This window comes from Equus quagga, chromosome 15 (assembly GCF_021613505.1).
Source record: "Equus quagga isolate Etosha38 chromosome 15, UCLA_HA_Equagga_1.0, whole genome shotgun sequence".
NCBI classification, from domain to species: domain Eukaryota; kingdom Metazoa; phylum Chordata; class Mammalia; order Perissodactyla; family Equidae; genus Equus; species Equus quagga.
This window is the reverse complement of record NC_060281.1, coordinates 76,945,143-76,971,706: the sequence shown is the minus strand read 5'-3', so window position 1 is coordinate 76,971,706 and position 26,564 is coordinate 76,945,143. Positions and strand designations below refer to the sequence as shown.

General features: G+C 50.0%; 1 protein-coding gene and 1 long non-coding RNA gene across 3 annotated transcripts in view; one reads left to right on the top strand and one right to left on the bottom strand.

The window, feature by feature from the left end:
* Positions 1-731: 731 nt before the first annotated feature.
* The window catches only part of RNFT2 (ring finger protein, transmembrane 2), a 65,092-nt gene continuing 39,259 nt past the window's right edge, over positions 732-26,564 (bottom strand). The window contains exons 8-11 of one of the 2 annotated variants that reach the window (XM_046641290.1): positions 11,467-11,616; positions 10,109-10,174; positions 9,888-9,992; positions 732-3,664 (exon numbers count right to left, since the gene is read on the bottom strand). In XM_046641290.1, the coding sequence (XP_046497246.1) occupies positions 3,530-3,664; positions 9,888-9,992; positions 10,109-10,174; positions 11,467-11,616 (456 nt within the window). In that variant the 3' untranslated portion in view covers positions 732-3,529. The remainder of the gene's footprint in view (positions 3,665-9,887; positions 9,993-10,108; positions 10,175-11,466; positions 11,617-26,564) is intronic. The other variant, XM_046641291.1, reaches the window with a different exon arrangement.
* Positions 24,144-25,880, top strand: LOC124227350 (uncharacterized). Its single transcript, XR_006885462.1, has 3 exons — positions 24,144-24,708; positions 25,396-25,565; positions 25,824-25,880. It is a non-coding gene; the product is annotated as an uncharacterized LOC124227350 (long non-coding RNA).

Below are 26,564 nucleotides of genomic sequence, written 5' to 3'. Positions count from 1 at the left end.
TGAGTTGGTTTTCAAATAACTGCAACCAAAAAGTTCTGCTTGATGATATTTTTGTGGCTGGCTTCATAATGTTGCCCTGAGAGACTAATTGTCAGTGAAGGCTATTAATTTACATGTTAAATATCCATCATAATCTGGCACCTGGGCAAATCCTTCTCCAGTCAGCCTATACATTCTGGGTCCATACAACCTATAGTTAGCCACTGCCACTGTAGTGGGCACTGGAGATGCCACACGGAGATCCCTTCTGATCCCTTCTCCCAGTGCTGTGTCCCATCCTGCACCTTTGTGCGTTCTGCTGGCACCTGCCACCTCCAGAGGTTTAGGGCCTCCTCAATGGAGACCCTGCGTATCTGAGATTCCCTCCCCCTCACCCCATAGCCAAGGACTGACGGTGGGGGTGGGAGTACAAAAACCTCAGGGTCAGGACAAACTCTGAGATGCAGCTGATGCTTCAGAGCTCCCGAAGGGACAAGCCAAGCTGGGACTCCTCCAAAAGTTGCCCTCTTATTTGGCTTCTTCCCCTTCCCTCTCCTGCTTCCCTCCTTCCCTTACTGGTTTCTCCTGGCAGCACTTCCTTAATAAATCGCGTGCAATGCAACGGGATCAGCTTTGGGGAGAAACTCACCTCAGAGGACCACCCACCGCAGGAAGTGCTTCTTGGCCTTTGTCCTGACACAGTTCCACCTGGCTTCAAGAGGAGAGGGGAGACTCAAGACCACGACCATAAGTTTCATTGACAGATGATATTTATTGGCAGAAGGGAACTTAGGGGACATTAAAAACACCAAAGGTGGCTCGGTGTAGCCCAGAGCAAAAGTACTAAGAGATTCCAGGACTCGCTTTCCATTTCCCTTTTCCAGCCCCCAGTCTTGGTGGCCGGGACATGTCCCAATGCTTCGTGCACTCTCCTCTTAGGAAGGTGAGGAACCTGTTTCATCCAGGTCCAAAGCGTGCCCTTTTATTCTCTCCCATTTATTATGCTTGAGATCTCTTACATTAGGGGCCATTTGCAAGGACTTCGCGGAACGTGAGTCAGTGAATCAGAGCAGGAGAGTCTGATCTGAAACTCGATTAATCCTGCTTCTAATACGTGAGCTGCGAGCCAAGATGGGCGAAGGAGAGTGGCTTCGTTCTTCCTTTGAACAGTGGCTCTTGGCTGCTTTTACACTTGTGTTGGGGAATACACGCAGCCTGACGTCTGGGAAACTCTGCACTGGCTGCTGTTCCTCCTTAGAGCAGAAGTTCAATCGTTCCACCCAAAAGAAAGCCTTCAGATGGGACTTCCCCCCAGAGAGTTGGGAATGACTAAATAAAACCCTAAATAAACTATCTCACTTTCTCACTTGTCCCCGAGTGTCCCCTACATGAGACACTCTTTATAGCATCAAGGGCATGGCTCGTTATTTGCAGAATGTTAGAATATATATATATATATATATATATATATATTTGTGGCTTGAGTGTAATTGACGAAACCACTGGTGTTTTCACCAGTAATCTACATTGTTAGTTTCCCTGGTTCTAACAGATAATACACTAGGTTTTGTCACCCTGGAGATGGCTACAGGAGGTGAAGTAACTTCACAAAGTCATGCAGAGTTTGGAATCAGAATTCCAGTCCTGACTCCCAACAGACTGCTCTGTCTGCTCTGTCGCATGCTGGCACCGTAATAAGTCTTCTCGGGCTCCAATTTCTCCTGCCTCTTTGATGGCATCTGCAGGCAGGGAGATCTTTCGGATAAAAACCAGTTGCAGAAGCTCCTGTTGCTTCCCTTCGGTTGTTCCTCAAGGCAGGGAGAACAGAGCAGCCACATCCACCTGTCCCTGTGTCCCTCCGCATCCCCTTTCGACTTGATTATCCAGGCAAATGGGATTGTAACAGCATGGCCATTGCCATAGTAACAGAGCTTGAAAGACGCCGTGCTGCCCTGGAAGGGATGTCTTGCTGGGTACCAGGAAAGAGCCAGAGATGTCAGACAAAGGAAAAGGTCCTGGCTGGATAGCACATAAGGGCAAATGTCCTGAATCTTATTGCGGATGGGGTGGGCATGGCTGAGAGCGAGGTGGCAGCAAGGCTCCCACCGTTTCTCCTGGGGCGTTCTCACCAATCTGCTCAGTAGCCACACAGACTGCTTTCTCTGTAATGCCATTGGCGCTAGCCCATTGTGCTGAGGGTGACAATGAGAGAACAGAGTTGGGAGAGGGGTAGGACAGGCAAGATTCCAGTGGCTTCTAAATGATCACCTGTGCCATCTCCTCCCAGATTTTAAAAGCAGGGAGGGTCTCACGGGTGGAGAAGTTGTTCTGTCGTAGATATTAGTAGCTCTGGTATAGAGATTACAGACACACTGATGGCTACTGTGCTCTATGCTACCACCCCGGCTTGTGGAAAAATCCATAACATGGATCGTCCCTTTTGCTCTGAAGGTTACCAGGGGAGGTGATGGCCACGGGAGCTGCTGACAAGCCCAAGGCTTAAGTGAGGGAGAGGACAAGAACAGGAGGAGGAGGAGGAGAGAAATAAAGATGGGTGTGGAGACCCAGGGATATCTGTGGTTGGACCAAAATTGGCCTTTCTTGATACCCAAACGTGATGGAGCATCCCAGGCAGAGCCCAGCAAAATAGCAATCTTAAGGACTCAGCCTTTCCATGGCCCAGCCACACCGAGATTTCAGGAGCTCGCGTTCACCGTTAGCATTCTCAGTGCAGTCCAAAAGAACACGCTGTGCACCTGGGCCACTAAGGGGCATCAAAATCACCTCTTGTGCTGTTAAAAAAACCACATCCTGCTGGGTCCCATGCCTGCAGGGGCTGAGTGGCGGGTCAGCACAGTGGTTAAGAGTGCGGGCTCTGAGGTCAGCCAAGCCTGGGGGGAAATTTGGTCCACCATTGCTAGCTGGAAGACCCTGGGAAAGGTACCACATGGAGCTCTGTGCCTCAGTTCCCTCATCTGTAAAATAGAGGAAACAGTATCTGCACCATAGGGCTGCTGTAGGATTCCAGGAGGTCATCCGAGCAGGATGCTGGAGGCCGTGCCTGGCTCACACTAAGTGTGTGGTACACTAGTTATTGCAGGCATAAGGTGGAGCCCAGCATTTGTATTGGGAAAATACTTCACAGTGATTCTACTCTGCAGCCCTGGACCACTGTGGGGAGGCCGTGATCTCTAGGCCCCTCCCCAGTTTGCGGCATCCTCATTAAGGCCGCCAGGAGTTAAAATAACCAACAGGCGGGACTTGTCTATTCTGGTTCCTTGCCTTGGAGGGGAGATGGGAGACCTGTCTGGGCGGAGATCAAGTCTGAGCTGGAGGCTTCCCCATCTGTAGGGGAAGGATGCCCGCACTATGCCAGAGGGCAAGGGAGGAAGGGCAGGTGGGGAGGGCGGGGCCTGGCTTTAGGGAAAGAGGCGGAGAAAGGTGGAGGCAGGAGAGTAAGTGCTCGAGGCTGTCTTCCAGGGAGGCCCCAGAGCTGGAACCCCGTCCTCTCCCAGGGGGGCTGGGAGCTCTGACGCCTCAGTCGTCAGCCCTAATACACCTGGAAGTGGGCCGAAGTGGCCCCGTCCTTCCAGCAGCGCAGCGTATCCACGGCCACCGAGCGGCAGAGCGGGCAGGTGCGCTCCCGGTCCAGCCAGAGGCAGAGACACTCCTCACAGAACACGTGCTGCGGGAACAGCAATCGAGACGGCCGGACGCTTTACCGAGAGTCCGGTACATGCCCACCTCCGCCCCAGGCGCTGGGGACACAGCAGCGAGCAAAACAGACAATTCCTGCCCTCAGGGAGGCTGCAGTTTAGTCGGGGAGACACCTCGCAAAATGAATCTCTAAAATGTAGAGGATGTCAGTGGTAAGGAGTAAGAGGGAAAAGCAGGGAAGGGGGTAGCAAGGGCCTAGGAGGGCTGTGATCTTAAACAGGAGGCCTGGAGGACTTCACTGAGATGCTGGCATTTGGGTAAAACTCGCAGGAGGCCAAGGAATGAGCCTTGATATTATCTGGGAAAAGAGTACGGCAGGGAGTGGGAACAGCATGTGCAAAGGCCCTGAGGCAGGAGTGTGCCTGGTGTGCTGGAGGAACAGCAAGGAGAGTATGGCTGAGACTGGGGGTGGGGGGAGGAGGGGGAGATGAGGTCAGAGAGGTGATGTGCGGGTGCAAATTGTGTAGGGCCTTATGGGCCATTATGAGGACTCTGGCTTTTATTGCGAGAGAAGGAGGGAGCCATGGCAGGGTTTTGAGCAGAGGAGTGACTTGATACGATTTGCATTTTTAAAAGATCCCTTTGGTGGCTGGGCTGAGAACAGACCACAGGGGTCAGGAGAAATGCAGGGAGATTGGAAACATTAATAGGTTCCACAGCTTTCTGGCTACATAACTTGGACAAGCCATTTAACCTCCCTGTGCCTCAGTTTCCTCATCTGTAAAATGGAGATAAGAGTACTCCCCTCAAAGGAAGATTAACTAACATTAAAAGCACTTAGACATGACAATCAAACACACTAGATGATTCTTGACTGGATCCTGGATGGGGGCAAAGACCCTATAAGGAGGACATTTTTAAGACAATTGGAGAAATCTGAATATATATTTGAATATTGGCATTTCACATCAACTTTGAATTTCCTGGGTGTGAGAGTGGAATTGTGGGAGAGACTGTCTTTGTTTTGGGAGACGTATGCTGAAATATTTAGGGATGAAAGAATCAAAATGTCAGCAACATTCTCAGCAGGTTCAGGGGGAAGAATTCACATCAAGAAAAGGCAGATTTGGTAAAACGTTAACAATTGGTGAATCCAGGTAAAGGATAAAAGGGTGTTCTTTCTACTATCCTTCAGCTTTTCTGTAGCTTTGAAATTTTTCAAAATGAAAAGTTTGGGGAAAATGATAATATAAGAATCTAAACAATGTTTTTTAAAACGTAAAACAAAAAAATAAAAATAAAAAAACACCTAGGACAATGCCTGGCGAATAGTAAGTGTTCCATAAGTGTGGGCTATTATTACAGTAATAGTTATTATTACATGATGTCTGTTTATTGTTTATTATCTGTCTCTCCATGCCAGACTTGTAAGCTCCTTGTGAACCCATTCCTAGCATGGTATGCAGTAGGTGCCTAATGCTGGACAGTGTTCTAAAAGAGAACTCCGTGATGCTACAGGGGTATGTAACAGAGGGACTAGTCTGATCTAGGGGTGGTTAAGGAAGGCTTCCTGGAGGCAGCAACACTTGTGTTGAGGCCTGAAGCATGTGTAGGAGTTAACTGGGTGAAAAGAGGGGAGGGCATAGAGCATTCTAGGCTGGAGGGGACAGCAGTGCAGAGCTGAGACGGGAAAGTGTTTGAGGCACTCGAGGACGGCCAATGTGGCCACAGTGAGGTGGGCGTAGGGGAGTGGGGAGAGGAGGTGAGCAGGCCACCAGAGCCTTGAAGGCCATGCCCGATTCTCACCATGGTCTGAAGGGCAGGGCCCAGGGTTTAGCAGGCCCAGCAGCATCCAGGAGGGCAGGGACTGCGGCTGCGCATTCCCACCGACCCGCCCCGAGCCTGCAGGGTCAGGACTCTGTCAATGCGGCTGATAAATGGATGCCTTCTGGTGGGGGGGAGGCAGGTGGGGGATGCGGGAGAGACAGGGCTGATTCAGGCCTGGTCCCCGGCCTTCAGCAGCTCAGTCTCCTCCTCAGAGAATCAGGCAGGACAGACTCTGGTGCCAAATTAAGGGACTCGAAGAACAGAGTTTCCACCCAGGGGCCCGGGTGGAGGAGCCCATGACCCTGGACTGCCTCCAGGCCCTGGAAAAGGAGGACCCCCCCCCCCCCCCCCGAGGGAGGTGCAGGAGGGGCCCTTCGGGCTGCGGAGTGTAGCGTCAGGAGGATTTATGGACATGGCCATGGAGGAGACACAGGGTTGTTAACTGTTCCCTGGCTGTGTGTGGGGCATGGAATGGGGCACGGAACCCCTGGGGTGGGATGGGCCATTCCCCACCCCAAGTTCCAAGCAGACTCTCCAGGTCTTGCTCAAAGACCCAGCAGGCTTTCTGAGCCCAACTCCTTCTCTGTAAAATCGGGTTACGATCTCCCGCACGAGGTGTCTGTACGGATGGAAACGGGGAAAGCCTGTCACAAAGCATCACCATGGGGCACCGGAAGCACAAGACCAACTGGAGTCCCCATTCTCTTGTCCTCTTTCCTTTCCATTGTCACCACTCAAACAAGTACCCGCGGAGTGACCCAGAACGGGAGGACGGTTTGTTCTCTGACACGCTCCGGCTCTCCTCTTTCGCAAGGAGTCCTTTAAAGAAGCCAAGTTTCTGACTTTGTGTCCAAAATGACTTTTCTCTGACCTTCTGTGGCCTGCAGGAGGCACGCCATAAACACCCCGGAGCGACTAACTGGGCAATGACTGTCTGAGTGGAGGGGTCCAACCTCTGGGCATGCTCAGCGTCTGCCTGACGAGCTTCAATCTGGGGGGTGATGGTGGGGGTGGGTATGAGTGACACACTGAGCCTCATTAGATGACCCTTTGAAGGGCAGGTGGGATGTTCCTTTAGCCTAGTGGGCTCCTCATCCCTCCACTCATCCATCAGTCCTTCTGTTCATCTATCCATTGATCCATCCATCCATCTATCCAACTATCCATCCACCCACTCATTCATTCATCCACCCATCCATTCCCCCATCTGCTCACCTTTTCACCCACCCATCTGTCCATCCATTTGCCCATCCACCCAGTCACCCACACACTTATACCTCTATCCACCCACCTCAGCACTCATCCACCCACCCCTCCACCTGGCCACCATCCATCTCCATCCCAACCAACCATCCATCCATCTCACTCCATTCCTTCCATCTATCCATTCCTTCTGTCCATCCCTCCCTCCCTCCCTCTATCTATCCCATTCCATCCATCCACCATCCTAATCCTATTCCATCCATCCATCCATCCTAATCCTTCCTTCCGTCTATCCATTTCTCCCTCCATCCTTCCCTCTCTCCCTCCCTCCATCCTTCTTCTCCATCCATCCATCCATCCATCCTATTCCTCCCATCCATCCATCCGTCCATCCTATTCCTTCCATCCATCCTATTCCTTTCATCCATCCATCCATCCAATATTTACTGAGTCAGTACTGTGACAAGCTAAACAAGACAGACATGGTCACCAGTCTCAAGCTGCTTACAATTTGGCAAACAGGAGACAGACCTTACACAACCAGATGCCCAATCAACTATCCAGCCAACCACTGTGCTAAGTGCTCGGATGGAAGAACACAGGAATCTGTGTGGTTGTGTGGCTGGGAGCAAGCTAGCCTGGGGAAGCAGCATCAGGGAAGCCTCTACTGAGGAAGTCACATCTGACTCACTCATCCATTTGTTCTTCATTCACTGCATTTAGGAGTCTCGAGGCCCTTTCACCTGGGGAAGTCATCGCTGCCATTCCAGGCCTGGCTCACAGGAGCAGAGCAGGACTGAGCCACGTGTAAGGCCTAGCCATGCCTGTGGGCTTCAACCACCAGTGGCTGTGGCCCTTGCTTCTAGATCAGGGACAACAGCGTCTTGTCCAACCCAACAACAGCAACTTGTCCCGAGTTCTAGTCCAGTACCAGGAGAAGGATGGGAGAGAGACAGACAGACTGAGGCTTGGAGAGATTGTCAGGAAGGGAGGAGAAAGACTTTCTTGAGGCCACGTTCAAATAATCAGTGCTCCTGAGCAGGAAATGCAGATGGCTCTGAAGCATATGTGAGAAGATGCGCAACCCCGCTCATAATTAGGGAAAAGCAAATTAAAACTGCACGGAGATAGCACTTGTCACCTGCCAGATTGGCAAAGCTCAAAAAAGGCTTGATAACGCAGAGCGTTGGCGAGGGAGGGGAGCGAGAGGCCGTGTCGCGCTCCGTACTGGGAGTGTAAATGGATACACTCTTTATGGAGGGCAATTTAGCAATATCTGTCAAATCTGTACACCCTCTGACCTGGTAATTTCACTGCTAGGAATTTATCCTACCAAGAGCTAGCACGTGTGTGAAACGGAATGCGTGCCAATAAGACCTGATATTAATTGAATCCTAACCGTGTGCCAGGTGTGGTTCTAAAGGCTCCGCTTGAATTAACTCATTTAATTAACACCACGGGCCCAGGTAGGTGCTACAGATCTCCCCACATCTGACCTCTCACGACAGTCACATTGGTCATAACAAAAGATCAGAAGCTCCTAAACGCCCATCAATAGGAGAATGGTTAAATAAATTGTGGTCTATCCACAAAATGGGGTGATATGCAAATAAGGAGAAATCTTTTAAGACAGCGTTTCAAGTCAAAAAGGAAAGATGCAGAATGCAGTTTGGGTAGAGTATGCTACAACTTATGTCTTTTTGAAAAAGACACGTTCACGTGTGCATACATATATATTTAAATTCTATAAATATTTCTGGGAAGATATAACAGAAACTGACAATGGTTGCGTGCGTGGGTACTTAGGGGGCTGGGGACAGGAGACCTGTCACTCTTTCCTTTTTGTATCTTTACAACATTTTTAAAAGCGAACTTTGTATTTTGGAATAATTTGAGACTGACAGAAAAGTTGCAAAGAGAGTAAGGAGGTCCTTGTATACCCCTCACCCAGTTTCAGTTCCCGCTAATGCTATCCTCTCGCATGGCCGTGGGACGTTTGTCAAAGCTAAGAAACCCACACTGATATGTTACTATCAACTAAACTCGAGACTTTATTCAGATTTCATCCAACTAGTTTTTCTCCTCATGTCCTTTCTCTGCTCCAGGACCCAACCCAGGTCCCACACTGCATTTAGCCATCATGACTCCTTAACCTCTTTGGTGAATTTTGAGTTGTGCAAATATGTTCTCAATTTAAAAGTAAATAAAATGAAAAATAAACCTCCTAAAATCCCTAAACAGTCAAAAACCAAGAAATTTGCTGATGCCAAAAAAGGACCCCACTCCTGTCCTCTCACCCCCCGAAGGTGATTGGGGTGGGGGGAGCCACATGCTCTCTCACACCTTCTAGTTTGCGGGCTCTGCCTCTTCCAGAAAGCCTTCCCAGCTGCAAAGCCCTGCTCTCTGTCCCGGTCCCCGGGGACGCTGCATGACTCTCTCTTACACAGCACTTCTCACCGCCTGCCTGTTTCACAGATCTTTATGTATGTGCCTGGCTCCCCAGGGAGACCGTGAGCTTCCAGGGGAGCGGACAGGGTCCGTGTGCCCTCTGCCTCCCCTCCTGGGTGTCTAATAGGATGCTTTGACTCATGCGCATTTGCTGAACTGACATCTTAGCCCTGATGTCGCATGGAGAAGGGACACATTTAGGGCGTTAAAAGGGACTGACTAGTACTTATCACCGTGGGTTGGTGACCCACCACTAATAATGAATACAAATGGTAATAATATGCTGATAATAATAATTAAATCATAGCAACATTTTATGGCTGAATAATTCAAATTCAGCTCTTTCCGGAGACGATCTCATTTCATCACAAGAACAGCCCTGCGAAGTAGGCATTCTTTACGATCCCCATTCTAGAAATGAGAAAAACCAAGGCTCAGGGAGAGGGACCAAGGCACCCAGGGTGCAGAGTGCTGTTGGAGAGTCACACTTGGGATATTGCGACACTATGCCACACTGAATTTTTCCTTTTCTACATTTTACCGATGAAACCGAGGCTCAGAGAGGTGAAGTAACCTGCCCAAGGCCAGCCAGCTAGGAGGCAGAGCTGAGACTGGAACCCGGGTCTGACTGATTCTAGTCTTGTCGACACTGCTCGCGAAGACCCATCCAGAGCCTCGAAGTTGGATCATGGGACATGCACGTGGGGCTCCCGTGTGGCGCGGGCCCCGCGGGCCCCCAGCCTGTGTCGACGGCCCCGCCCAGTCCCGCTCACCTGGCACATGAGGATCAGAGGCTCCCGGAACTCAGCCTGGCAGATGGCACAGATCTCGCCAGCTTCTGTGCACTGCTGCCCGGTGGCGCGGACGCCGTAATTCTGCTTGAGAGAGGGGAGAGCGAAACGCAGCTGTGGACCCTCGCTGGGGCGACACCCTTAGAAACACCGCGAGATCTGGTTCCCGGGAACTCAGCCGGGAGCCTCCGAAGCCAACTCACCTGAGAGGAGCAGAGAAGCTTCAGGGCTTTCCTAACCCCGCCCACACGGCCACAGATGTCGAAGGACTGTAAGGAGAGCGGAGGACGGCTGAGAAGTATCCGAGGCTTGCTCAGGATCACTCTCACCACTCCTGAACACCCCCACTGACCCCCTCGTCTTTAACTCTGAATATTTTCAGGGCACTTCCTCCCATGTGAGACGCCTCATCCCATCACTGCTCAGCTTTTGTCTTGCTGCCTTACATCAACAGTTTCCCTGCTGTCTGGGCCAGGAGAGAAAATACACGGCATGCATACTGCATTTTCCCCCTCCCAAGCCCAAGGCAGGCATTGCTAATCGATCACAGCACTCTTCTTCTGAGCCCAGTCAGGGCCTGATAATCCTCCTCCATCCAGCACTCCAGTCAGCCATGGCCAGTAGATCAGAATGAGCAGGCCAGCCAAGCCCCAGTGGATGACATTGCATGGATTGCCTGGCTAGTCCTGCTGGAAGGAATGAAAGAGAAGACATGCATTTCCCCAGGATTCTCTAAGGCCAGAATTAGAGAAGGAAAAAGAAAGAGGAAGATGTATTTATTGTTAGGGTGGAAAACTGATTTGTACTAATGATGAAAAGAGAAGTGCTCCACACTGATCTGTGCAGTTAAGGAGATGTGCAATTTAAGAGGAATAGCAAAGAAATTCAGTGGCAGTGTGCTCTCTGGGTTAAGAGCTCCAGGCTTTGCAGGCAGCCTGTCTGGGTTGGGTGCTCATTCTGTGTTTACTGAGTGACACTGGGCAAGTTACTTCTCTCTGAGCCTCAGTTTCTGAGGTATGTAGCTTGAGGGGTTGCTATGAAGATGTGAAAGGATAGCATATGGTGAGCTTCATAGGCAAGAAATTAGGGTGGATTTAACCATAATAAGGAGTTACAATGCTACAATGTGGATGAACCTTGGAAATATTATGCAAAGTGAAAGAAGCCAGCTTCCAAAGGTCACATACTGTCTGATCCCAATTATATGAAATGTCCAGAGTAGGAAAATCCAGAGAGACAGAAAAACTGGTGATTGCTAGGGGCTGGGGAGAGAGGAGGGGAGGAATGGGGGAGAATCCGCTAAATGGGTACAGGGTTGCTTTTGGGGGTGATGAAAATGTCTTGGACAGAGATAGAGACAGTGGTTGAACAACATTGTGAGTCTGCTCAGTGCCGCTGAACTGTCCACCATAAGATGGTTAGTAATTTTGTGTTGTGTGAATTTTACTTCAATTAAAAAGAGAGCTTAGGGTGGTTATTCCAGGCTCTCCAGTTGCCCCTGGGCCCGGCTAGTGGATGTGGTCTTCCTCAGGCCGACCCTCCAGCCTCACAGCCACCTCACCTTGCAGAGGCTGTAGAGAATGATCAGGACCCCTCCTAGGAAGTAGCTGTTGGAGGAGTCATCACCCATGATGTATTTATACCACAGCTGGATGGGGACAAGCGATCGGAACAGCTGGCTCAGCTCCTCGATGACCAGATAGAACTTTGCCTGCAACCACACAGAAGGCATCAATTATTATTAGCGATAAAGACCCAAAGGACCCAGCTGTGGGGGGGGGGGGGGGCCCCAGCCCGAGCAGTAATGACATTCCAGGTCACAGGCAGGCCATTAATCAGCTTGGAAAGCACTCAGCCAGGCTCCTAATGCGCCGGCGAGATGGCCAGGGAGACGCAGCCCCTGCCCGCTGCCTCATCCGCTGCCCACCAGCCCAGGAGATCGGAGCTCTGAGGATCAGGTTTCCAGCAGGGCGAAACTCTACCCCTCCGGTTGACGGTTGGAGTACGGGTCACTCCCGGTGCCTGCTGTGGCTTTGAGGGCTCAAAGCCAAATGTGGGGCACAGTCCCTGCCCCTGCACACAGGTCACCCTCGTCTCTGGAGGACTGACCCCTGCAGGCATCACAGGCGACCGCCCTCGGGCACAGCAGGATGGACCACAGGATGCGGGTGAGGGCAAGTCAAGAGGTGGGGAGGGGCATCTGCGCTCTCCTTCCCAGCTCCATTGTCTACTGTCTCCAAGGAGACCGGATGATATCCGGTGAAAGAACAGAGACCTGGGGACTCAGATGGGGCCAGGTTTGAAGCTTATCTTGCCGCATTTCGTGAGCCTCAGTTTCCCCATCTACAGAATAGGAATCACAATTCCTACCTTTCAGGATTGCACTGACTACGCGAGTTAAACAGGAAAGCCCCCAGCATCGTGGCTGGCACAGAGCAGAGCTCAACGAATTCTATTTCCCTTCCTTCCTTTCGCCCTTGGGCGAGTCCCTCAAGCTTTCTGTGGCCTGTGCTATAAAATGGAGATGAAATAACCCCACCCCGTCACGTCTAATAAAGTTAAACACACACTTACTTATGACCCAGCAATTCCACTCCTAGGAAGTACCCGAGAGAAGTGAAAACATATGTCCACTCGTAGGCTCATGTTCACAGCAGCTTTATTCATAACATCCCCGAACTGGGAACCGCCCCAACGTCCATCAGTGGAGGAATGAATAAACAAACGGTGGTATATTTACATAACAGGATACTACTCAGCAATAAACATGGACAAATGGCCAATATGCACAACAACACGGATGAATCTCACCGATGTGATGTCGAATCAAAGGGGACAGTCATAAAAGACTAAATGCTGTATAACGCTGATTTATATGAAGTCCTGGAAGGGGTAACACTCACCTGGAGCGATAGAAATCAGATGAGGGGTTGCCTGGAGTGAGGAGGGAAGACCAACCGCAAGGGGACATCAAGGAATTTGAGGCAGTGATAGAAATATTTTATATCATAATTGGGAAGATGGTTACATGAATGGATACATTTGCCAAAACTCATTGAAATATATGCTTCAAATCTGGGCATTTTATTGAATTTAAATTAGACCTCAATAAAGATGATTAGAACAAAGAAACCATCCAACATAGAAACAAACAGCCCCACCCCAGGCATGTATTGCCTAAAAAATGTAAATAATCTTTGCACCAGCAATTCCACTTTTAGAAATTTATCCTAACAAAATAGTAAGGGATGTGCGCCAAGATGGCCGACAGGAATAGTCACTGTAGCCTTCTTCGTAACATAACAAACAAAAGGAACAAACTAAACGTACAAAGAGAGCATCTAATTTTTGTGGTAGCGATCCATAATGGAAAGCCACACAGCTATTCAAATATTATCCTGAAAAATAGCGACTTCACGTTGATGAAACCCAGCACATCCCACGTTAACCAAGTGATCAAGGTTAACGTCCCCAGCAACAGGTCACACCGACAGCCAGAACGCCGTGATATGATGCACTGAGAAGAACACAGTACCACCTCTGTGGTTTTCTGGTCAAAGCCTCATAACCTCAACTGAATCATGAAAACAGAGACAAATCCAAATTGAGGGCCATTCTACCAGATAACCGTCCAGCACTCTTCGAAAGTGTTAAGGTCACGAAAGACAAGGAAAAGACCAAGGAATTGTCAGATGGGAGAGGATTAAGGCGATAAGACAAATAAATGCAACCTGGGATCTCGGGTTCAATGCTGGTTAATGGGACGATTGGCAAAATCTGAACACGGTCTGCAGTTTAGTTAATACTAACAGTATCCATGCTAACTTCCTGGCTTTGCTAATTGTAAAACGGTTGTATCAGATGGTAACGTGAGGGGAAGCTGGGTGAAGAGTCAATGGGAACTCTCTGTACTATTTTTGCAACTTTTCTTTTAAGTCTAAAATTATTTCAAAATAAAAAGCTAACAAAGAAGTCATCCTGGCGAAGAATATCCATTGACCCAGGGAAATGCTCATACCATAATTTCAAGTGGAAAAGATGCAGAATGCAGAAATACTCATTTTCTTTGTGTTTGTCTGCCTTTTCCAAGTTTTTTGTACTGAGCATACGTTTAAATTAGAGGGGAAAAAATGGTTTTAAAAATACGTTGTATATCCATCAAAAGGATCATGTGTGGGATATAGGTGGAGCCTTTATATCTACATAATAATCTAATATTCTGTCTTTACGGGCTGGGCATGGGTCACTCAGAAGGGGACACCTTCCATCTGTTAAGGACCAAGGAAGGGCATCCGGTCCTCCACTCACCCCAAAGCCTGACCTTTGTGACAGTTTGGCTGTCCCCCCATTGTGACGTCATCATTTTCCAAGGGACCCCTCCAGACTCCTAGCAGTCTCTGACCCCCAGAAATATTCCCTGGGGGGAAATACCAATTTCCCTCTGGAGCCTGTGGGAAGGTGGAGGTGAGTGGGGAGCAGAGATGTAGGGGCTGGCCACCATGTTTGTTTTACATCCCAATGGTGTGATGGATGCTGGAGCAATGGCGCGGCACCTCAGTGGGTGGCTGGGGCTGCCCAACTCTGTCCACGCCGTCACAGCAGGCCTCAGGCTCCATGTTGTGAGCTTTGTTTTCCTGAACTACCCAACCTCAGCTGCTCCATGCTTCCCTCATTGCTCTCAACTGCTCTCAGCCAGGGTCTCTCAACTATTGCATGTTCCATTCCATTCTAGACCAACAGTCCAGTCTCTCCCAACTTCCACTTTAACTTGCTTTTGTCGCTCCTCCTTGAATTCAGTGCACCTCCAAAGAACTTTCCTTTCCTCCTTCTCTCCCACCCTACATTCATCCGTGCATCCATCTTTCCTTTCTTCCTTCCCTCCCTCCCTCTTTTTCTCCCATCCATTGATGCTCCCTCCCTCCCCTCCTTCCCTCTCTCTCTTTCTTCCATTACTGGACACCTACTATGTACCAGACACAATGCTAGGCTATGGTGATACTAAGATAACAAAGACCTCACCCTTGTCCTCAGGGAGCTCACTACCCAAGGAGGAAGATAGACACTAAGCAAATTATTACAATCCAGTGTGGTAGAACTCTGCTAGAGGTAAGCACGACAGGCCCCAGAATTGAGGCACGGGGTACTAGTCGGGGTGGAGGACTAATTAGGTAAGTCTTCTAAGAGAAGGTGTCATCTAGGCTGATCTTAAAAGACTTGCTACTCAAAGTGTGGTCCGTGGACCAACAGCATCAGCATCACCTGGGAGCTTGTAAGAAATTCAAAATCTTAGGCCTCACCCGAGATCTGCTGAATCAGAAGCTGCAACTGAACAATGTTTTTTGCACACATTCAAGCTTGAGAAGCACTATTTTAATGGATAAGTAGGAACCAGGCTGGTGTAGAAAATGAGGGGAGGACGAGGTAGGAAAGGGTGTTCGAGAAGCCCAGAGGTGACGGAAAGGATGGTGAACAGCCCCATGCCGTCTTGGTGGGCAGCCCCCTGCTCAGCCTGCCTGGCCTCATGGCAGGCGAGGACACAGCCCCCTCATGAAAGGTCTCATGTCCCTGTGTCTCTGGGAACCCCTGCAGGCTGGCATCCTGCTGACTTTGGGGACAGACCCTGCTGTCTCCTCTCAGGCTAACCTTGCACAACCAGCACAACCTTGCACAACCAGCTTGGCTTGGTGGTTAAGGGTGCAGCCTAGGGAGCCAGACAGCCTGGGCTCAGATCCTGTCACCTACCATCTTATTATTACTGCTATTATCTAGCCTTGGTCACTGTCTTTGGATCCCCCAATTCTCAGGCTCCGTTAGCTGTGGGTTGGCTCCCTGGTCCAGACCCCAGGCTTCCCACTTGCCTGCCGAGTGCGCCTAGAACAGGGGCTGGCAATCTCCCTGCAAGGGGCCAGAGGGTGAAGAATTGGCTTTGAGGCCATACAGTGTCCGTCACAACCATTTCCCTCTGCTTCTGTAGCACAAAATCAGCTACAGACAACAGGTAAACGAATGGGCATGCCGTGTTCCAATAGAACTTTATTTATACAAAGAGGTTTTGGACACATTCGATCTGTGGCCCATGGTTTGTCAAGCCCCGGTCTAGAACATCAGAACCTACATGAGTCAAGTCATGATGGGGACTCCAAGACGTCTCCAGAATTTCAGAGCGGGCTCAGGCACTAGCTTCTTGGTCCTTCTTTCAGTTGCTTTCCTACATACACAAGCTCTTCTTCTGCAGACAGAATTCTGGTCCCCTACTCTTTGCCGAGCTAACACCTGTTTACCTTTTGGGTCTCAGCTAACTGTCACCTCCTATGAGAAGCCTTCCCCAACTCCTTAATTAAATTAGGTGCTCCTGTTACATCCTCTAAATCAGTCCTTCAGAGCATTTCTCATAATATTTAAAAAGTTATTTTTGTATCTGTCTCCCCCACTGGACTGCGAGCCCCATAAGTGCAAAGATAATCTGGCTCCTGGTCACATCTCCAGCATCTAGAACATAGTGGGTACTCATTTAATAACGGGGGACCTCTGAAGCTAAAGATTCCACCCTCATCACTCACGCCAACATCCTAGAGTTGGCTGATGGAGAAGAGCTGGAAGATCGAAGAGACAACTTGATAAGCAAGTATCAAGGTCACAAAAAATAAAACAAAGGGAGTGAGTGCCTGTGTGGCAGCATGCTAAGGCAGCAATTAGCTGCTGGGGGGCGGGCCACTTGGAGATAAATCACCAGGGAAAACTGGGCATATCCCAGTGAAACCATCTCTCTCTAATTAAGCAGTTTTATAATTCCAGGTTTCTTAAGCGTGTAATTTCTGATGACCACTACACGGAATGTGTGGTTTCTCTGGGGTGGCAGAGAACAAGGAAAGCCATCAGATTGTGAGCCGTCTGGCCTCCCTGCCACCCGTGAAGGGGGAACAGTAGCAACTGCTACAGGACTGGGGTGCGGATGGTTCTCTGCTGGGATTCTGATAAAGGGGGCGGGAGGGCGGATTCCGTTCTGACTTCCTTACTGCTAGGATGGGGGCGGGACAAGATGGGAAACAAGGAAACAACAGAGAGCTGAGTCTGGAAAGGGCTGGTAAACCAAGGAGAGCAGGATGCTGGGAAGTGGAAGAAATGAATAGAGAAGGAGAATTTTTGAGAATGTGCCTACAGGGGAAAGGTGATTTGAAGAATTACGGGGGTGAGGAGGAAGGCAGGCGAGACATAATCAGTTGTTAGCAGTGTAAATGTCTAAAGAATGGACAGACAGGGATGAAAGATTTTTTCTGCATCAAGGTTAAGAATGAATATTTATACAGCTTTGCCTGTTCACGAATTTCTTTTATACTCCTTTTCTCAGCTACAGAAGCAAGACAGCTCAGCAGTCAAGGGCATGGAATTTGAGGCTCCAAGGTCAGATCTGCCACCTGTTAAACTGGTTGATTTTGGACAATAATTTAACCTCTCTGAGCCTCAGTCTCCTCATCTGTAAGTGGGGTTGAACACAAAGATACATAATATTCACATATATACACACACATACATACACACACCACACACGTACAGTGGTGTGCTGGCAAATCAGCTTTCTGAAAACAAAAAAAGAGGTCCTGATTGTGTGTTCACCAATTTCCGTGGTGTAAATACTCCCAATATGCCAATTTCAAGCTACCTAGGGTTTAACAACTGGTCGCAAATTTCCTGAAATTGAACCATCGGCTCTCAGAAGCCAGCGCAACAGGCTCCAATTCCCCAAGGTGACCGTGAGGATTAAACGAGTGAATGAACCTAAAATACGGGTACCCAGGAAGGGCCTGGTAGTGATCAGAGCTGGCAATGAAGCTCATGATAATCCAGGGATGTGGGCATTGTTACTGTCGCCGCCTTCTAGAGACGAGAAGCCGCAGGTTCAGAAGAAGTAAGGAACACGAGAATGAGGCAGAGGTGCCACCTGGGACCTCTGAGCCCAGGCCTCCGGAGAGCGGGCAGCTGTCACCGCCTTCCTCGTGCTTGTGCTTCCTCCTCCAGCTGCCACGTTTCACGAAGCCCGAGCGACAAGGAGAGGCCACGTGAAGACGCCATGTGGACAGGGAGAGGCTCTGAGACCACACAGAGAAGGAGCAAAGCACCCAGCCAACGCTGAGAACTGAGGCCTCCCCGAAGCACCCCAGGCAAGTCATTCCAGCCAAGTCAGCCGAGGCGTCAGACGTGCGAGCCGTCCTGCCCCAGCGGACATCACCTGGAGACCAGCTGTCCCGTGTGCCCTGACTGAACTCTTGGCCCATGGAATCATGGGGAATAAGAAAACGGTTGTTTTAAGCCAAAAAAAGAGAAAGAAAGAAAAAGAACTAAAGTACTCATCTAAGGTTGCTCAGCTGCTCATACGGATGGAACTGTGTCCCTACAAAATCCACATGCTGAAGCCCCACCCCAGTGTGATGGTGGGGCCTTTGGGAGGCGATCAGGTCATGAGGGCAGAGCCCTCATGAATGGGATTCACGCCCTTACAAGGAGAGACACAGAGCATTCTCTCTCCCTCTCTCCGCCATGTGAGGACATGGCAGGAAGATGGCCGTCTGCAAGCCAGGAAAAGAGTCCTCAGCATCCCTGATTCTCCTCTTTCTCTAGCCAACATCCGACCTGCCTACAGTTAGGAAACCACTGGAAACCGCTTCCCAACTGACCCCTGCTTCCGTCCCTGTGGTGTATCTTCACACCATATCCAAAACGAGCTTTTCAAAACACAAGGCAGATCAAATCAGCCCCAGGCTCAAACCTGCCAATGTCTTCCATCCATCCCGCTCATAGTGACATCTGAAACCCTTGCCCTGTCCTCCAGATCCTATAAGATCCTGCCCACAAGTCTGATGGGGCCTATTTCTCAATCAAGCCAAGCACAGTTCTGCCTCAGGGCCTTTGCACTTGCCCTTCCCTCTCCCTGGAACACCCTCCTTCCTGATATCCACCAGGCTGGCCCCCTCACTTCCCTTGGGTATTGGGACAAACGGCACCTTGTCGGGAAGGACCGCTGAACAATGTAGATAAAATAGCACCCCTGGGCCCCCCACTCCTCCCTGACCTCCCCACCCTCTGTATCCTGCCTTCATTTCCTTTATTGCACTCACTCCCCAACAGGGTCTATATTTCTTTGTTAAGAGAATCTAAGCTCCTGGAAGGCAGGGGCTCTGCATCTTTCTGACACTGCTTCTGTCTGTGGAATCTAGGATAGCGCTTGGCACCAAAGAGGGTGCTCCAGACACATCTGCTGAATGGGTAAGTGGGCCTCGGTGTCCTCATCTACAAACTGGAGATAGTCATATGTCCCTCAGAGTGTTGTGATGTCACTCACAGCAAATATACACACCGAGGGCTTCTTACTTGCCAGGTGCCGTTCTCAGCACTTGGTATTAATTCATTTAATCCTTACAACAACCTATGAGATAGGAGCTATCACTATCTCCATTTCACAGAGGAGTAAATTCAGGCACAGAGAGGTTAGGTCACACAGCTGGGAGGTGGCAGAGACAGAATTTGAACCCAGGCAGGCTGGCCCCAGAGGCCACTTTAGAAGTCCTCTCTTGTCAGCAAAATAAGCAACATAAGTAAAGAGCTTAAAACAAGACGGGACACACCACAACATTAAATGCCATTGTCCTATAATCCATGTAAACAGAAGTTCCTTAGGGTCTTCAATACTTTCTTTTCTTTTTGCTGAGGAAGATTGGCCCTGAGCTAACATCTGTGTCACTCTTTCTCTAGTATGTATGTGGGTCGCTACCACAGCATGGCTGCCAACGAGTGGTGAAGGTCTGTGCCTGGGATCCAAACCCGGGCTGCTGAAGCAGAGTGCACCAAACTTAGCCACTAGGCCACAGGGCCAGCCCCTAGGGTCTTCAATACTTTTAAAAAAAGGTCCTGAGTCTAAAACCTTTGAGACCCCTTGAGAAGTACCTGGCACAGAGCACGTGCTCAATAACCTTGACTATTCTTCTTCTTATCTGTTTCTTTGATTAGTCTGTGAGCTTCGTGAGGGCAGAGAGCCACATCTTGTTCACCATCTTTCCCCTGTGCTTAGTCAAGGTGTGTCCCTAGTTGCTGGCTGTCACCCCCATCCTTTCTCCCCTTCCTCCTTAGTACTAGGGTCCTCCATTTTTTAGCTAAATGCAGAGCTATCTTGAACAAAGACTACATCTCCCAGCTTCCTGTGCATCTAGGTGCCATTTTAGTGGCATTAAGATATAGCATAAGTGTCATGTGTCAACTTCAGAGAATCTTTCACCTTATTCTTCTCCCTTCCTCCATCCTGCTGTCTGGAACTTGGATGTGATCGCTGGTGCTCTAGACACCATTTTGGACCATGAAGGGGAGTCTCACACCCTAGGATTGGTGAAGCAGTGAGCCAGGAGGTGTCACATTACCAGGTTTGGATTCCTTATCTTTGGGCTTTACATAGAAAGAAAGAAACTTCTTAAATTTAAGCTACTATTCTTTTGGGTTCTTTGCTGTTATTAGCTTATTCCAGTTCTAACTAATACAAAGGGTTTGGCACTCAGTGGGTGACTAACAAGTGTTTGTTGAATGAATGAATGAATGAATGGCTGGGCTAAATGACCTTGTGGCTCAAACAGCTAGGTTTTCCACAGGTGTGGCTCACAGAGAACCCTGATGCCAAAGGTGCTAAGAACTGAGGGTCTGCATACAAGGAAGTGCTTATAAAATGACAAGGCTAGGAGAGAGGAAAGAGGTCTGTCCAGTGACTCCTGGGTTGGGCCCAAGAGCACCATGGGAAGACATGCAGTCTAGGAGGAAGGAAGGAAGGAATGTGGCCCTGGGTTCAAGTCCCTGCTCTCCCTCTTCCAAGCTGGTAAGGCCCGGGAGTCTGCGCTCATACAATGGGGAAGAGCATGGACTTTGGAGTCAGGTGACCCGGGTTTGAATTCTGACTCTGTCTCTTACTGAGTGACCTGGGGCAGGCCACTTCATCCGTCTATGCCTCAGTTTGCTCACTGGTAAAATCAGGCCAATGCTAGGACCTACTTGCTAGGCTTCCCAGGAGGAGAGAGGAGCTAATGCACGTAAAGAGTTGACTTCAGTGCCCAGCACATGGTAAGTACTCAATAAGTGTTAGTTGTAGCTGCTGCTTGCAGTCTGGCAAGTATGAAACATCTTACAGACACAATGAATTAAGACGGATTAAATAGGATGGCAGTGGACCAGAAGGCGGAATGGAAAAGAAGTGATTTTTATATGTAATCATTTGTAATGTGAAACAGTTAAAGGTGTAGGGTTTGAAGGCAGATAGCTAGGCGTGCATCCTTCCTAGCTGTGTGATCTTGGGCAAGGTACTATCTCTCTCTGGGCCTCAGTGTTCTGTGTGATGGGAATATTAATCAGTTCTAACATTCCGGGCCTCTAAGCACTATTACAAGAACTACTGGTATAAGAGCCAGTGTTATAGAGTCTCTTTTGGTTGTAAGTGACAGAAAGCTAACTTGAGGTAGGTTACACAAAGAATGAGATGTACTGGGTCACAAAACGGGGAAGGCAGGGGTGACTCTGGCTTCAAGTACAGTTGGATCCAGGAGCTCAGACAATGTAGTCAAAGATCTCTCTAGACTTCTATAGTTTTGGCTTTCTATCTCTCCTCCTCTTCCCCATCTCTCAGCTCAAGTGGTCTTTGCTCCTCTTCCTGTGTAAGCTTCATTCTCACCTGCCAAGCACAGGCTCCCTCAAAGTGGTGATGATGATGATGATGGTTATCACGTACTCAGCTCTTACTATGTGCTAGGCACCATCCTGCAGTATAAAACTTTGAGGTAGGTGCTATTAATGCTCCCATTTTACAGATGAGGAAACTGAGGCACAGAGAGGCTAGGCAACCTAACCCCCACCCCCCACCCCCCAGCTAGAAAGTGCTGAATTTGTCCATACCAGGTAGGAATGATGACCACTGGCAGCCCCAAGCTCATACTCCTACAGCTTCAACTCCAATATAAACAGGGATCCTGTTTCTCCCTGGGCCCATTTACCAAGCTGAATGGCAAGCCTTGTCTGGAGTCAAATCTTCACCCTTGGAACCAGCCTTGGAGGCCAGAGGAGGTCAGGGGGTTCTATGATTGGTCGGGTGTGGTCACACGGCCAGAGTGGGGCGCCATGAGTGACAGCCTCATCAGAACCACAGGGAGAGGGAGAGGCGGTCCCCCCACTAGAAAGGGGTTACCAGAAACAGGAGGCTGTGAAAGGCCCCTGAACTAACGCTAGCACAGGGCCAAAGGCAGTCCTCCCGGCAAAGCCCTCCTTCAACGTGCGTGAAAACAAGCAGGAATTGCACCCAGCCTCCAGGGCCGGAGGGGCCCCTCGGAAGTGCGAGGGCCCCCAGCCTCTGAGCGGCTTTCTCTCGTTTGCTTTTCTTGCCCTGGACTGCTCATTAGCCTCGGATCACCACAGGGGACAGGGGACGGGGCCACACTTCCTGCTCTGAGATGGGCGGGCCGGGCAGGCACAAGGAGGCTGAAAACAAAGACTTGTTTTCCTGGGAAGGCAGCCTGCGGGTCTGTCATGATTGCAGGCAGCCTGGGGACGCAGCCGACAGGGCCCTTCAGAACAACACAGCTGCAACAGTGACCTCTGAAGCTCTGCGCATCACGGAGGGGCAGGCGGCCGAGCTGGGTCTTCTCCATCTTGAGAAGGCCGAGGGTCGGGGAGACCCTGACCACTACCTTCAGAACAGCGGGGCCAGGAGTGGTGGGAGAAACGGGTGTTGCGGGGCCTGGGAATAGAAGGAAGGCTAGAGAGGAATGCAGGGAGGGAGGGAAAAGGAGATAGACACAGGAGAGGAAAAAGGGAATGTGTGCAGAGGAAGAGAAGAGAGAGGTGACAGAGGCCCGAGGAAGAAGGGTAGCTGGAGTGACAGACCAGGCAAAGAGGGCGCCAAGGAGGAGAAAGTATTATCTTTATCATTAGGCATTTACCATGGGTAGGAATTGCACATCAAATGATCTATTCCCACTTCTCAGATGAGAAAGCTCAAACACAGAGGCACAGGAGGGAGGAATAGAGTGTGGGTGAATAAGCGAGTGAGAGAATTACAAGAGGGAAGAGAAAAGAAACTAGCAGAAAAAGAGAAATAGGCATGGCTCAGTTCGGTGATGAAATTTTCTCTGTGGAACACAGTACCTGCGTGCTACCCCCAAACTCTGACAGCCCAAGGAGACGGACACTGTTATTATGAGCCCCAGTTAACAGGTGAGGGAACAGAGGCTCAAAGAGGCGAAGCAGGTTGTCCAGGTGCTAGACAGGGGTAGAGCCAGGATTTAAAGCCAGTCTGACTTCCCATCTCTTGCTTTGAGCAGCCGTGAGGAACAGAGAAAGAGAGATCTTAGGAGATAAAGTCAGATGTGGGGAGAGAGAAAGAAAAGATACAAGTGTGCTGGGGTGAGAGAACCAAAGGGGGATGATAGAATTCAGAATAAGGTACCCTTGGCAGGGGTGCCAACCAGAAGAGGGAATGAAGGAATCTTATGGGGGCTGGAAATGTCTTATATCTGCACTGCCCAGTACAGCAGCTGCTCATCGCATGTGGCTCTTGAGCGCTTGAAATGGAGCTAAATCCGAACTGAGATGCACTGAAAGTATAAAAGACACAGAGAATTTCAGTCTGAGGAAAATAACAGCAAAAAGGTAAAATATCTCATTAAAATTTTTAAATTAATTACATGTTGAAATGAAAATACTTTGGGCATACTGGGATAAATGAAACATATTATTAGAATTAATGTCACCTGTCCCTTTTTACTTGTTTAATGTGGCTGCTAGCAACTTTTCCATTGCCTTGTGGGCTCGGGTTCTGTTTCTACTGGGAAGCGCTCATGATATCTTGAAACAGATTGCCATACATATACATATTTTGCATATGGATACATACATATGTAAAAATTCATCGAGCTTGTATACTTATAATTAGAGCACTCTACAGTATATAAGCTATGTCTCAATACAAAAATAAAGTTAAGAGCGAGTCAGGATGGAGCCAGGCCGAGCCCGCGGCAGGTGGGGGGCGGGGCCAGAGCCTGGCGGGGGCGGGGCCAGAGCCCGCGGCTGCGCGTAACCTGGCAACCGGCGCTGCCGGTGACGTCACCGGCCGGCGGCGGCCATGCCCCCCCCCTCCTTTGGGCGGCGCGGGCGGGCGGGGCCGCCTGCCTCCTCCTCCCCGGGGCCCCGATGAGATCACCGCGGCGGGCTGCCGGCTGTCCCCGCGCTCCCAACAAATCGACTCCGCGGCGAGCGCCGGCATCTCATGATCTCATGGCCCCGCGGGACGGCGCCGGCCGATGAGGTCACAGCCCCGCGTCCCGGGCCGCCCCGGGCTGCGCGCCGCCGCCTCCGGGCGCCCCGCGCGGGTCCCGACCCCGAGCCCGCGCCTCCTCGGCCTCCGCGGACAAAGGAGGTCCCTGAGGCGAAGGGCAGAGCTACCGTCTGCCTCCTTCCCACGTGAGCCCTCTGACTTTCCCCTTCGTCCCCTAGCTGTCCCCAACACCTCCGCCCCTTTGTCACAGCTCCTCTCTGCTCTGATGGGAACAGTGATCAGGGCCACGCTTGGCCGGTGCCCGCGATGTGTTGAGCACTTTATATTAAAAGTCTCTGTTCCACATGACAAACCCACCGGAGAGGTATTATCGGGACTCGTCTGCGGATGAGAACGGGGCTCCGAGAGGGGAAGTGACTTCCTGCAGAGCTGGGATTTGATTCCACGGCACAGCCTTTCTATGACTCCACACCACCTTCTCCAGAAAAAGATGAAGCCTTCCCGAAGATGGTGAACAATATCCCCTCCCTCCCTCCCCCAGGGTCAGCCATCAGACAGTCAGAGAGGGGCCAGTGAGACTCTTAGAGGTAGAGGGCTCCACAGCTCACTGCTGGCAACAGGTTTTCCATCACTTACTAACTGCTCACACAGCTCCTCAGCAGATCTCCAGCGACAGACACTGCCGGGGCCCACAGGGAGGGAGGAGAGTGACATTTACTGAGTGGCTGCGATGAGCTGAGCCAAGCAGTGAGTCAGGGCCTATTACCAAGGGCAAAGGTGCGAGGGGGTAAGTTCCAGCTCCATTTTGCCGATGAGAAAACTGACTTTATTTTAGCCAAAGTCAGATGGCAAGGAAGTACAAGTTTCAGCTCAAATACCATTTCCACAGAGAAAACCCTTCCCATTTCCCTAAATGAGTCTTCCATGTATTTCTGTTCTCTTTTCTGCCCAGTGCTTATCATAATTTACAGTTTTATGTTTGTATGTTTGTTTAATGGTGATCTCCCCAGCTAAATGAAAGCAGGGACCCTATCTGTCGCATCCCCACACCTATGCAGTACCTATCATACAGTAGACACTCAATAAATATTTTTGGGGTGAATGCAAAGAATTGTTGGCTCAGGCTGGTGGGCAGTGCTGATGTCCAAGCCCAGGTTTGTTTGAGTATAAAGCTTGGGCTTATTCCGTACTTTCTAGGAAGTCTGAGCCTCGTGGTCCAACTACTTGACTCGCCGTGAAGTCCCTCTGGTGCTCACTCAGAGCCTATTATTTCTACGTTTACTACAGTACTGACAAGCTCGACGGTGCGGTTTCCCGACTAGCAGTGTCCTTGGTACCAGAGAGGAGAGGGGAGGAGGTGCTTGTTGGTAAGAAAGTAACTATGGAAGGGAGGTTATGAGTGCTTATGCCTGCTCTGGTCTTTACTAATAGTTCTGCAGGGAAGGAGATATAAAACTACAAAAAAGCAGACACAAGGAAAATGAGGGGATGGTAACCACAAAAATCCCACAGTTTCTTATGGGCAAAGAGGGAGGAAGATGGATGGAACCCAGGAAACGTGCACAGGGAGCTTCTAAGACACTACTAATTGTCTTTTTCTTTTTCCTTTTTTTTTGGTGAGGAAGACTGGCCCTGATCTAACATCTGCTGCCAATCCTCCTCTTTTTGCTTGAGTAAGATTGTCCTAACATCTGTGCCAATCCTCCTCTATTTTGTATGGGGGATGCTCCAACAGCATGGCTTGATGAACACTGTGTAGGTCCATACCTGGGATCTGAACCTGCGAAGCCTGGAGCGGAGTGTGTGAACTTAACCACTATGCCATTGGACCAGCCCCTAATTTCCTACTTTTTAAGCTGGGTGTATGAGTATTTGTTGTTATTATTTTTTAATACCTTACAGGTGTTACTAAAAAAAAGCCACAAGCAGAAAATGTGCCCACATTTTAAATCGACTAAAACAACCCTATAAGGCAGAGGGCAAATTAGTACCCCCAATTTATAGATGGAGGAAACTGAGGCTTGGTTTCAGAGAAGTTCATCATTTTGCCTAAGATCACAATGCTCATAAGAGGCGGAGAATTTGAATTCAAGTCTGACGTCAGCACAGATGCTCTTACCCACCACGACATCCTGCCTCTGCTAACTGGACACTCAGTATTAAAGACCAGAGGCAGTGAAGACACCTGTCACCTTCTCCCTGCCCCCCCTCCACCCCCCATTTCCTACAAAGGTCCTCTCTGTGCTCTTCTGGGTTCCAGGCCCAGGATGAGGAGGAAGCCAGAAAGCATGCTGACAGCTGGGGTCAGCCTCTAGTACTGTGGCCCAAGGGGCCAGGTGACAGAGAGTCCTTGGGGCCGGGCTGAG